This window comes from Mus caroli, unplaced genomic scaffold (assembly GCF_978045245.1).
Source record: "Mus caroli unplaced genomic scaffold, Mus_caroli_1 scaffold_2, whole genome shotgun sequence".
NCBI classification, from domain to species: Eukaryota; Metazoa; Chordata; class Mammalia; order Rodentia; family Muridae; genus Mus; species Mus caroli.
In genome coordinates this window covers 157898670-157912589 of record NW_028227257.1, presented here as the reverse complement: position 1 = coordinate 157912589, position 13920 = coordinate 157898670, and the positions used below count along the sequence as shown (strand labels likewise).

The 13920-nt window shown below is 40.5% G+C and overlaps 1 protein-coding gene across 3 annotated transcripts in view; it reads right to left on the bottom strand.

Moving 5' to 3' along the window:
- Positions 1 to 13920, bottom strand: part of Mastl (microtubule associated serine/threonine kinase like) — a 66849-nt gene that overhangs the window by 3638 nt on the left and 49291 nt on the right. For 2 of the 3 annotated variants that reach the window (XM_085835131.1, XM_085835133.1), the window contains exons 8-10: positions 12227 to 13321; positions 10961 to 11099; positions 7471 to 7581 (exon numbers count right to left, since the gene is read on the bottom strand). In XM_085835131.1, coding sequence (XP_085691257.1) covers positions 7471 to 7581; positions 10961 to 11099; positions 12227 to 13321 — 1345 coding nt within the window. The remainder of the gene's footprint in view (positions 1 to 7470; positions 7582 to 10960; positions 11100 to 12226; positions 13322 to 13920) is intronic. The other variant, XM_085835132.1, reaches the window with a different exon arrangement.

Genomic DNA, 13920 nt, shown 5'->3' with positions numbered 1-13920 from the left:
AAATAAACATAACACACACACACACACACATATATATATATTTTAAAGAAAGACAATGTTAGCATAAGCCTTTAATCTCAAGTGCAGCTCCTCTAGGTAACATTAAACAGCTTTTCTCGCATATTTGTACTTGTAGATCTTGAGTTTGAGGCCAGCTTGGTCTACAGAGTGAGCTCCAGGACAGTTAGGGCTACACAGTGACCCTGTCTTAAAAAAAAGAAAAAAATAAAAAAACCAAATACAACAACAACAACAAAATTATACTGTATTTCACTTGTTTTACCCAAAGTATGACAGTAATATTTATACTAACTGAAGGAAATTACCAAATGCCCTAAATAGTGTTTTACTATGTATTTTGTTGATTCAAAACCATTATTTTTTTAGCTCAAAAGGAGTGATAGCCATTCTGTAACCAATTTGAATGATCATGGTTCAGGAACATAGATTTAATTTACCTTGAATGATATGTTCCAGGGTTGAGGAGATGGTTCAGTGGTTAAGAGCACTGGCTGCTATTCTAGAGGACCTGAGTTCCATTCCTGCACCTCCTCTGGCCTCAGTAGGCACCAGGCATGCACATGGTGCACGGACATATGCAGGCAAAACACCATATACATAAAATGAAAATAAGTAAAATCTCAAAAAAGAAAAAGGAAGGCATGTTCCACTGTAGAAGTGGTTACATGGGACTGCTTTAACAAGGAAAGTCATTAGTCAGACACTGACCAGAGCCCACAGGTAGGTCATAGAATAAGCAGGAAAATTTCAGTTATAGTTTTCAGATACTATCTGCCAACATTCTTAAGCTTTTGGATTGGTGGGAGCTAGTGGTTTGCCAAAAATGAACATTTGTTTTTGCTCTTTGCTTTAAAACATTTTAAAGGTTTTGATGGTCGCAGGATGTTAGATCAGACACAGAGGTGGCAGTGAATGGCTTTCAAATGCACTAAAAATAGCCCAAGATAGTTTCTGACTCTGGTCTGGGATACTTAAACTCTCTATAATCCTAGTGTTCAATCATTTGGTCTTGTAGAATCTTTAACACAGACATGGACATTCTGGGGAGTTCATTCATAAGTACCCAAATGGCTAAATCACAATTTGTGCTGGCAGAGGTCAAATGTTTTTACGCCACAAGGCTAGGAAGGCTCAATCATACCATCTGAAAGACTGGGCCAAATAGACAAAAATGCAGCCTTTGGAGGGAGGAACATTTGGTAAAATCATTAAGAAGTATATCTAGGTATTAACAACCTAAGTCTGATTTTTCTCTGTATCATAGGAGTATTATAGTTAGTTTAAGTAATTAAGAAAATAGTCAAGCAAGATGATGCATGCCTGATTTGCATTGCAAGTTCTAGAAGAGCCAAGGCTACAGAGAACCTGTCTCGAGTCCCCCAAACCCCACTTCTCCCCCCTAAGATATTTTAAGACTGCTTGCCTTTCTAGGTTCAAGTTAGGACTTGACTCTAGAGGTAGAAGCACAAGGATTAGAAGTTCAGGGAGATCTTCTAGCTACATAATGAGTTCAAGGCCTGCCTGAGCTACAATGAAACCCTGTTTTCAAATAACTGTATGGCTTAAGGAAGCAAGAGTTGTAGCTGAGAGAACCAGTTTAATTGACCAAGCTGACAATATATTTCTCTGTGTGTCTACAGTTGTTTTAACTATATGCAGTTATATTTTATTTAGAGTATTTTTTAGTTTTCCTTTTTGCTAGTTTGATGACATAGCTATGACCTCATGTGGCTGACTAGTTCAGGCTTTAGGAATGATTAGCTTTAAGCTTCTAGGTTATTATAAATTTTGTCACTATACTTGTCCTAATATTTTGGTATTAATTCAGATCAGATGACAGTATCATTTAAAATTTTTTTTCAGAAAAAATGCCTTTTTCCTGTGTACCAAATATTATTGGTAACAGGAGCAGAAATAAGAGGTCAGATCCCTTGGAACTGGAGTTATAGATTGTTGTCAGCTGCCATGTGGGTGCTGGAAATTGAACCTGGGTCCTCTGAAAGAGTAGCCAGTACTCTTACCTGCTGATCTATCTCCCAGACTATTTAAGGATTTTTAAATAAGGTTTAAAGGTTGACTATGGTAAAATTAAAGAGCATATATAGTAAGTACATATATGTTTTTATCTTTTTTAAACCTGTTTATGGCACTTTACTCTTTGTCATCATCCTCTCTCTGTTTTGGAAAAATCTTTTACTAAAAATATTATTTTAGAAAAATCTGTACTTAATATTGAGATAAAGGTGACATACTGTATCGTAAGTAGGCTTTAATGCTGCTTGGATTCTCTCTCTCTCTCTCTTTTTTTTTTTTTTTTTTTGAGACAGGGTTTCTCTGTGTAGCCCGGCTGTCCTGGAACTCACTTTGTAGACCAGGCTGGCCTTGGACTCAGAAATCTGCCTGCCTCTGCCTCTGTGCTAGGATTAAAGGCGTGGGACACCACTGCCCGGCTTCAAAGGGGCTCTTAATGCGTTATTTTTTGAGCATTAAAGAATGTCCCATTTCCACAAGAGCTGGCCAAGATAATAACTGACACTGGAAGATGAATTTGTCTTAGCAAAGGAGGGGAAAATATTGTCAGACATCTTTCTTTTTTGTCCCTGTAATTGCAGTTTTGGAGGAAAAGGGAGGAGCTAGTAAATGATTCTTTTTTCCTGGAGGAACAGGGGAGAGACAGGAGTCTCTTGGGACCAGTGATGGCAGACTGGATCCCATTTACTTATGTATTTACAACTTCACCACCATTATAATATATCTGAAAATTGAAAGGAAAAAATTCTATGACTTTTTATCAGATTGTATCTGTCAGAAATGGACTTGTACCCAAATGGACATGAGCACACTGTTACAATAATTGAACAGATTCTAAATGCAATACTGTCTTTTTATGCAAAAACTGCCTTAGCTAATCTCATACATATTATTTAACAGCAATGAATTAATGTTGAGTGACAAATTTACTTTCCTAGTAGCAAAAATAATTGACCTCAACAATGAAAAAGTATGTTTAACACAGGATAAAGACTAGAAACTATGTAAAAGTTTTTCTACATATAGGCTAGTTCTTTAACTTTTAAAACTATTCTAACAGTACATTTTAAATTTGATTAACAAGAAGCAGTTTAGAAATTTGAGCACGGTGGTGGTTTGAATGACAATGGCTCATGGATTTGAATGGCAAGTCAGCAGGAAGCTGCACCACAGAAATGATGAGGAGGTATGGCCTTGTTGGAGAAGTGTGTCACTGAGGGTGGGCTCCCAGGTTTCCAAGGCCCATTCCAAGCTCAGTCTCCCTCCTCCCGCTGCATGGGGACCTGGATGCAGAACTCTTCCCTACCTTTTAGCACTGTCTCTGTCTGCCTGCCTGCCTGCTGCCGTGCTTCCCATCATAGTGGCTCTGGTCATGGTCTCTTCCCATCAATAGAACACTGATTTAAGACAAGCTTTTAATAAAAAGAAATGTTTTAATAATTTAATCATCCACTAAATGCAAGGCATTAGTTATTACTCTTTTGGGGGGGCTTATAAATATTTTTTCTTTATTTACATTTCAAATGTTATCCCCTTTCCTCATCTCCCTTCCACCTGTTCAGCAACCCATCCACTCCTGCTTCCCTGTCCTGGCATTCCCCTACAATGGGGCATTGAGCCTTCACAGGACCAAGGACCTCTCCTCCCATTGTTGTCTGACAAATTCATCTTCTGCAACATATGCGGCTGGAGCCACGGGTCCCTCCATGTGTACTCTCTGGTTGGTGGTTTAGTCCCTGGGAGCTCTGGGGGAGTGTGGTTTGTTGATACTGTTATTCTTCCTATGGGGTTGCAAACCCCTTCAGATCCTTCAATCTTTTCTCTAGCTCCTCCACTGGGGACCTTAGTTCAATGGTTGGCTCGCAGCCAACCATACCTCTTGTAACTGTGAGGCACTGACAGAGCCTCTCAGAAGACGGCTCTATCAGACTCCTGTCAGCAAGTATTTGTGGGCATCCACAATACTGTCTGGGTTTGGTGACTGTATATGGGATGGATCCCCAGGTGGGGCAGTCTCTGGTGGCCTTTCCTTCAGTCTCTGCTCCACACTTTGTCTCTCCTCCCATTAGTATTTTGGATCCCCAGGTGGGGCAGTCTCTGGTGGCCTTTCCTTCAGTCTCTGCTCCACACTTTGTCTCTCCTCCCATTAGTATTTTGGATCCCCAGGTGGGGCAGTCTCTGGTGGCCTTTCCTTCAGTCTCTGCTCCACACTTTGTCTCTCCTCCCATTAGTATTTTGGATCTCCAGGTGGGGCAGTCTCTGGTGGCCTTTCCTTCAGTCTCTGCTCCACACTTTGTCTCTCCTCCCATTAGTATTTTGGATCCCCAGGTGGGGCAGTCTCTGGTGGCCTTTCCTTCAGTCTCTGCTCCACACTTTGTATCTCCTCCCATTAGTATTTTGGATCCCCAGGTGGGGCAGTCTCTGGTGGCCTTTCCTTCAGTCTCTGCTCCACACTTTGTCTCTCCTCCCATTAGTATTTTGGATCTCCAGGTGGGGCAGTCTCTGGTGGCCTTTCCTTCAGTCTCTGCTCCACACTTGGTATCTCCTCCCATTAGTATTTTGGATCTCCAGGTGGGGCAGTCTCTGGTGGCCTTTCCTTCAGTCTCTGCTCCACACTTTGTATCTCCTCCCATTAGTATTTTGGATCTCCAGGTGGGGCAGTCTCTGGTGGCCTTTCCTTCAGTCTCTGCTCCACACTTTGTATCTCCTCCCATTAGTATTTTGGATCCCCTACTAAGAAGGACCGAAGCATCCACACTTTGGTCTTTCTTCTTCTTGAGCTTCAGGTGGTTTGTGAATTGTGTCTTCGGTCTTCTGAGCTAATATCCGCTTATCAGCGAGTGTATATCATGTGTGTTCTTTTGTGACTGGGTTACCTCACTCAGGATGATATCCTCCAGGTCCATCCATTTACCTAAGAATTTCATAAATTCGTTGTTTTTAATAGCTGAGTAGTACTCCATTGTGTAAATGTACCACATTTTCTGTATCCATTTCTCTGTTGAGGGACATCTGGGTTCTTTCCAACTTCTGGCTATTATAAATAAGGCTGCTGAGCCGGGCGTGGTGGCGCACGCCTTTAATCCCAGCACTCAGGAGGCAGAGGCAGGCGGATTTCTGAGTTCGAGGCCAGCCTGGTCTACAAAGTGAGTGCCAGGATAGCCAGGGCTACACAGAGAAACCCTGTCTTGAAAAACCAAAAATAAATAAATAAATAAATGAATAAATAAATAAATAAGGCTGCTATGAACATAGTGAAGCATGTGTCCTTATGACATGTTGGAGCATCTTCTGGGTATATGCCCAGGAGTAGTATAGCTAGGTCCTCAGGTAGCACTATGTCCAATTTTCTGAGGAACCACCAGACTGATTTCCAGAGTGGTTATACCAGCATGCAATCCCACCAGCAATGTAAGAGTGTTCCTCTTTCTCTATATCTTCACCAGCATCTGTTGTTACCTGAGTGACAATCATCTGTAATGGGATCCGATTCCCTCTTCTGGTGTGTCTGAGTACTCACATACATAAAATAAATAAATCTAAAAAAAAAAAAAAGAAAAAAAAAACAAACAAAAAAACCAAAAACCAACAACCCCCCCCCCCCAAACAAACCCTTAAATAAATAGGCTCAGCAATACAGCTCTGTGGCTAAAAGCAGTTGGCGTGCAAGTTTGACAGCATAAATTAAGTCCCTGGGACCCACTTAAACGTAGGTACCAAAGCAGGTGAAACGCAGTTACAGGCTTCAGATGCTGCTGACATCCTTAGCTCTAGACTGGTGGAGGCCAGCGATCTGCTGAGAATAATTTTGGCTATGATAGGCACAAGGATGTTAGATCAGATAGGAGTGGGCAGTACATGGCTTTCAAAGGCATTAAAAGTAACTCAACATAATTTGGCTTTGGTCTCCAACATTTTTACTACAATCAGCAAGCTCAGTTATTTGGCCTAGTAGACTTTAACACAGGTGTTGGGCTGGGGAGATGGCTCAGTGCATTGTAAGTGCTTGCCAGGCACCAGGAACTTTAATCCTAGCATTCTGTAGGTAGACGCAGGAAGATCTTTGAGTTCAAGGCTAGTCTGATATATATAAGAGTTCCAGGCCAACCAGGAAACCATAGTTAGACCATGTCTCAAAAACAAAAGCAAAAACACCACACACCTCTCAAAGAAACAAAAATGAAAACCAAACCAAAGAAACAGCTGTGCTTGTGAAGAAAGCATGGAGCTGAGTTCAGATTCATAGGTTTTATGTAAACACATAGGTGCAATGGCATGGGGGTCTAATATCTCAGTATACCTGCAAGAAGACAGGAAGCAGAGACCAGAAGATCCTTAGGAGTCTAGGAGTGGGCTGCTTAGCCTGGACTATACAGAGAAAAATAGCAGAAACCCTTTCTCAAACAAGGTAGAAAGCAGATGAGGACGAATACCTGTTTTCTGACTCGAGTGCCTGCATTTTCATATGTATATGTATATGTATGCCCAGACATACAGGTAGAGCTTTTGGTTTTTAAATTATTTTATTTATTGACATTCCAGTTGTTGTCCTCCTCAGTCTCCTGTCCAAATTTCTCATCCCATTCTTCCTCCCCCTTGCCTCTGAGAGGGTGCTCCTCCCTCCCCCCATTAGGCTCGCCCTTCCCTGAGGCCTCACGTTTCAAGGATTAAGTGCATCTTCTCCCACTGAGGCCAGACCAGGAAGACCTCTGTTATATATGTGCCAGGGGCTCTGCAACCTTCCTGTGCATGCCTCTGGTTGGTGGCTCAGTCTCTGGGAGCTCCCTGGGGTCTGGGTTAGTTGAGACAGCTGGTCTTTCTTCCTATGGGGTCACTTTTGTTTTTTTAAGGTTTATTTTTTATTATTTTTATTTATGTGTCTGTGTAAGTGAATGCCACGTGTATGCGTGTGCCTGGAGGCCAGAAGACGTCCAGTCCTTTGGAGTTGAAGCTAGAGGCAGTTGTTGAGTAGCCTTGTGTGAGTGCTGGGAACTGAACTCTGCTCCTCTCGAAGACCAACAAGTGCTTACGCACAGAACTATCTCTCCCTCCTCCACAGTACATTCTTTTTGGGCTCATTCCACCTTCCTGCCTCCCCTTCTAAACAAATAAATAAAGAAAAAAAAAAAAAAAGAAGCCCTAAAGCAAGCCTCAAGAGAACGGAAGTAACTGACATTCAGGTGTAGAGCACGTGCCTGGGTTAAAATCCCCAAGTCCATCAACAACAACCAAAACTAAAGACACATTTATATCATGGGTTAAATTTCACCTCTTCCACTAAAAGTACTACATCATTTATAGATATAATTACTTAATATGAGGTTATTTTGGATCAGAGCAGGATTATTCAGGGCATAATTCAATGTGACTGGTGTCTTTATAATAAGCCAGCTATGAACATGGAGGCTTAAAGGTTACCTGTTTGATGTAGTAAAAGAGGAGAGTGGGAGTAACAGCGAATAGACTCTCCTCCAGGAAGCGGGAGAGCATCACACACCACAGCATAGGTGATTAGGTAGGGGAGAGGTGCTGAGAACAGAAGGGCAATTCAGTAAAATGGGGCAAGCAACATATACATTGAGCCACACAGTTCTACAAGGGGAAGGAAAACAGAAGCCGTATTCAGAAGGTAAGCCAGGCAGCACTGACCAAGATACCAGCCATAGGGCAGCCCAAGGAATTTTCTTTTTTCCTTGAGAGAGGGTTTCTCTGTGGTGCCCTGGCTGTCCTGGAACTCACTCTGTAGATCAGGCTGGCCTTGAACTCAGAGATACACCTGAATCTGCCTCCCGAGTGCTAGGATTAAAGGCGTGCGCCACTGCCCAGCCAGCCCAAGGATCTTGCAAGCCTTCAGTCCAGTTAGGGTCCATAAGACATTCTGTTGCAATTAATGAGAGAACAGAGAAGTCTATTTCCTACTATGTAGGACTGAGTTGGGTGGGGGCCCAATCTCAGGAAGTAATCACAAATCAGGGAGCCTAGAGTCAACCTGCCATAGCCCCAGGACTAACAGACAGAGATGGGAGGCAATATGCATGGGGGAGGGCTAGATGGCCTGCAGAAAAGTTTAGGTGGCAGTACACTCACATTGAACAATGAGGTGGATGGAGCTGGGCACAGATCTTCCACTGATAACTTTAGAGCTTGATATCCTAAGTCTCAGTTAGTTGTAGAGGACAAAGAAAACCACTTTGATATTTTTCTTTTTTATATTGATCCTGTATTTAATTTATTTTATGTGTGTGCTGCACGCCATGTATGGTGTGTGTATACACTCATCTGTGCATGTATATGTGGAGACAAAAGGTTAACATTAGGTATAATGGTTGAGTAAGAATGGCCCCCATATGCTTATATATTTGAATACTTAGTTAATTTGAATGCATGGCACTGTTTGAGAAGGGTTAGAAGGATTAGGAGGTATAGCTTTGTTGGAGGTAGTGCATCACTAGGGAGTAGGCTTTGAGGTTTCAAAGCTTAGGCTAAACCCCATCCTCTCATCCTAGCAAAGGATTTTCAGGATGCTTAGCAACCTCTCAGCTACTTCTCTAGTACCTGCCAGCCTGCCTGCCACCATGTTCCCCATGATGATAATGGACTAAGTCTCTGAAACTGTAAGCCAGCCCTCAATTAAATGCTTCCTTTTATAAGAGTTGCCTTGCCGGGCGTGGTGGCGCATGCCTTTAATCCCAGTACTCGGGAGGCAGAGGCAGGCGGATTTCTGAGTTCGAGGCCAGCCTGGTCTACAAAGTGAGTTCCAGGACAGCCAGGGCTACACAGAGAAACCCTGTCTTGAAAAAAAAAAAGAGTTGCCTTAGTCATGGTGTCTCTTCATAGCAATTGAATAGTAACTAAACTACTGATATCTTTCTTTATTGATCCCCACCTTATTTTTTGAGACAGGATTTCTCACTGAATCTGGAGCTCAAAAATTTCCCTTGAATTATATACATATGCACATACTTAATAAATAAAATAAAAAGCATGCACATGCCGGGCAGTGGTGGCGCACGCCTTTAATCCCAGTACTCGGGAGGCAGAGGCAGGCGGATTTCTGAGTTCGAGGCCAGCCTGGTCTACAAAGTGAGTTCTAGGACAGCCAGGGCTATACAGAGAAACCCTGTCTCAAAAAACAAAACAAAACAAAAAAATTAGTCAAGTATAGTGTTACATACATACATGCATACATGCATACATATATACATGATGAAACTCATCACTTGGTATGCCAACAAAAAAATTAAGAGAAGTTAAAAAACTATGACATACCAAAATAAGCCAGAGATCTAGGGAAAACACCACATATAAAGAAACAGAAATAGTGTCAAAGATGGCCAGGAAACTATCACAAGCTTGCAGATCATGGAAGGCTTGCTTTTTCTACAGATTTTAAAAGTCTCTACTCTAGACTTCAAACTTTTAGATCTGTGAAACATACATTTTTGCTGCATTTTGAGCCACTTACTTTGTAGTATTTTGTGATATCAACCTGGCAGATGAATATGGTTTCCTTTAGAATGTAGGGAGAATAATTTTTTTGAAAGAGAAAGGAAGAAAACAAGATAGGTAAAGTATTATTTTATTCTAACGTACCGTCCTGAAGATTGGTTCATTTCTAGATTGACCATTCTGAGGAGGATGAATAAGGGTGATTTGTATTGTTGTTGCTATAACGACTCTATCTGTATAAAGTACACAGAGTAGGTCAAGTTTTGAAGTAGTGTCTGACTCGAACTGAGGTAGGGTGAGAGAGCAGGAGAAAGTAGGTGGTGACTACTAATAGATACATGATTTAAGGCTGATGGAATGTCTTAATATTATGGTGATGCTTGTACAACCCCCAGACTGCATGGTACCTGAGATTTAGAATATTTGGCTGTGCTTATGTTGCAGTTTATATTACATAAATCCAAAGTATAAATAAACTGTTAAATTTAATAACTCATCGCTGCATTAGTTGCTTTTTACATTGCTGTGTTTAGAAAATGAGGCTAAATTTTGAAGAGTGAACAGAAATTTGGGGCTAACTTTAAAACCACTTTAGTCCAGATTTGGGGCAGAGCTTCTCTGGATCAGTGAGACTGAATCAAAGAAGGCAAAAACAACCAAAAAACCTCCAAAAACCCCCCATTGGATCTGCAGGTGTGGCTCAGTGGTAGAACACTTGCCCAGAGCACATTTAAGGCTTTAGTTTTTATCTTCAGCCTCACAAAGTAAATGAACTCAAGAGAAATGGCTACATGCTTTTCAGTGTTTATTTCCCTATACTCAGAGAATATTTTTTTTAAATGTGTAAGTGTTGTCATATATGCATATTTGTGTATGTACATATACACGAGTGGGTGTGTGCACACATGTAGAGGCCAAAAAGTTCATGTGGAACATCTTTCACTATCAGTCTCTGCCTAACTTTCTGAAACAAAGTCTCTTGACTAAACCTAGAACTCACTGATTTGGCAAGACTGGCAGGCCAGCTGGCCCCCAGGATCCTCCTGTCTTTGTCTCCTCACTGCTAAGATTATAGGCATTGGCCAGCACGCCACGCCCACCCTCCCATTTCATGACTCATTTTTAATGTGGGTCCTTATGTTTGCACATTTTACTAACTGGGCTGGCTATCTCTACAGCCCCAAGTTGTTTCCTTTTTCCTTTTCCCACTGTAAATGCTACACATGATGAAGAGGTACCATGTTCTCCTTTTAAGTATCAAAGCCAGACCTATAAAAATATGTGGTCTCAAACAGCAAAAATAAACAAAAAACCCCCACATGCCCACAGTATGGATGGCAGAAGACAACTTATGAGTAGTCTCTAGGATTTGAATACAGATCAAAGACATTTCATATAAAAGGGTAATGTAGTCACTGATTAAAAACATGAAAGCCAAGACACATAATGTATATCTTACCATGGGCTGTACCCAGTAAGAGCTCAGGTGCCAGGTAATCTGGAGTTCCTAGAATTCGCCCATCATCTACTGGGGCTGCCCCTCTTCTCACACTCTTTGGAGTTCTGTATGATGTTCCCAACTTGACCTGATTTGGAGTCTGTTAATTTAAGAGTTCCAGAGACAACAATTATGTTAATTTCTTTCAAGTGAACAAAAGCATTGAAGTAGTAACCACAAACATTCTTTAGGTATGGAACATTGGAACATGCATTCAAATCCTTGGTTAAGGATTTAAGAGCAGACTCAGGCTAGTTATAATTATAAAAAGGGTCTTATGCAATCGAATTCAATAGCTCTGAAAATGTCAATTGTTTCAGATATGACTGGAAAGAAAACACAATTCTTTTGAGGTAGTTTTACTATATAGCTCACACTGACCTCACACCATGATCTTGCTTTAGCTTCTGAAGAATTTGGATTAAAGGTTTATAAGGATAGTCTACCTAAGAAAAGTACCTTGACAGCCTAGATTGATACAAATAAGAAAAGGTATGGCTGACAAAATGATTGAACCAAGCATCTGTTCATCTCTTGTACTAAGCAGTCCTCAAAGGTTTTAATGTAATTGTTGCTTAACACCAACCATTTTTAAAAAAAGATTTACTTATTTTATTTATATGAATACAGGATCCCTTTACAGATGATTATGAGCCATGATGTGGTTACTGGGAATTGAACTCAGGACCTCTGGAAGAACACTTAGTGCTCTTAACCCCTGAGCCATCTCTCCAGCCCCAACACGAACCTTTGAAAGCAGTATGACAGGGGCTTTTGTCACTTATAGGCATTTGGAAAATAGGTTCTGAGGTTAAGGGACATCTAAGCCCTTAAAGGAAAACTGAAATCTCATAAGTTAAATTTGGAGCATAATCTTTTTATAATGCCCTTCCAAAGGAATAAAAGAAATACAATTTTTGGTTTATATAAGTATAGAAAATAAAGACAAATAATATTTGAAATATATATGCTGTTGGAGGATATTAAGGTAAACTTCAATTTCATATATTGAGATCATTGAAATATGTATTTTCTTTGAGAAGCATAGTTATACAACTATTAAGAAGAATAAACGTTACTATCAGCTTCACTTTCATGCATGAAAACATTTCAACAATTTATAGGAGAATCAAACTGTATAATTAATACCATATAACCTAACCGAGAGGCAAGCACGTGTCTTAATAGGTTACTACTTTAATGCTGTAAGAATAAACTGGAATGTACCTGATGTGACATATAGTGCCTTCCTTTCTCAGTAGGGGTCACAGCCATGGGATATGAACCACTGTAATCACAAGAAATGTCCATAGCATCTAAAGAAGTTATGCTCATCTTGGATGGTTCTGAATTAGTAGATGCATTAATGTGACTGTTAAAACTTCGAAAAGCCACGACGTTGATCTTCGAGGTTACTGCTTTGGGCGCCTTGGAGGGATGAGCTAACATCTGGTCACTGTCTCGGAGAGAAGCAGGGCAGTCATCTGTTGGCAAGGAATTTTCTTGGCATTTTGGCAACATAAATAGATCTTCAGTATGTGGTTCTTCAAAAGAGTAGTCTCTGATGCTTTTATCTGGTTCTAAGGCCTGAATTTCCAGTGAACTTTCCATCATAGACACTCCAGGAAAAGATGAATCAGAATCCACACAGGCCGTTTTAAGAGCTTTATCCTCATCAGAACATACAGAATTAGAACTGAGGCAGTCCTTTTTACTGGTCAGCTCACAGTCTTCATCTAGTTCAGACATAAGGTTCTTTGCTATCGTTGGTATATGCAGTTTTTCTGGGGTTTGTCTGTCACTTAAATAGGTGACAATGTTCTCCTTATTGGCATAGTCAAGTTGCTGACTTTCACACCCTGATAGCTTCAGGTTCTGGACTTCGGTTGTCAAGCCTGTACTTTGATTTGCACGGCAGCCTGGCCTTTCCTTATTGGCCTCATACTCTGTACAGTTTTTTTTACTTTGCATAATTTCCTGACAAGGACTGGAGTCAACCAAGTGGAAATTTCTTTTATAATTTCTTTTACCAAGGTGTTCTTCAGATGTAGCACTAGAATTTACAGACCACTGACTGGACTGACAGAAACCAGACTGTCCCTTGTCAATGGTCATGTTCTCACTATGTATATCTGGGTCCCTTGCTTCCCAAGAGATTTCCCTGCAGCGTTTTCTAGGGAGGGTCACCTGGTTGCTTCCAGCAGCAGGAATGGCACTGCTGTCATGAATGGGAGAAAGTGCTAATTCCAGCTCTGTTTTTGTCTTGATGGCACTTGTAGATCTTGCATTCCAGCTCACTGTACAGCCTGATGATTCGGTACTCTAAGAGGAGGTAAATGCTACTTTCAGTTACAAACCTTAGGTCTTTTCACGCCTCTAACCTGTGAATGCCTACACGTGATAAGTAACCCAGTGAAGTAGTATGGTGCCTTTTCTAGTTTTTAGATTAAACAGAAGGATTAAAAGCAATTATAGTATAAGCTTACTATATACTACATTGCTTATAATCACACTGTTCCAAATGTAACATTCCCTACAATTTAAATAAATTATGTCCCAATACTTATTTTGATAACATGCTACATGATATTAAACAAAAAAATTAACAGAATATACTCATTCAAATTTTGGGGTAGGCTTATATTATAAATATAGTACATAATCTATTTTGCAATAGGGACATGGTGATTCTGTTTAAAATGGCAAAATGTAAGAGCCTAAAATCTACTGACTGAAACATTACTGACCAAAAGTTAGCTATTGTAAACATGTGTCACTATATAAACAATAAAATAAAACCAGAAATACATATGAATCGAAATCCATTGTTGGGGCTGTGGATATAACTCAGGGGTAGTGTGACAATGAACAAAAACAAATAAATTAATAAAAAAGTAATTATCAAAAAGACCAATTGACAC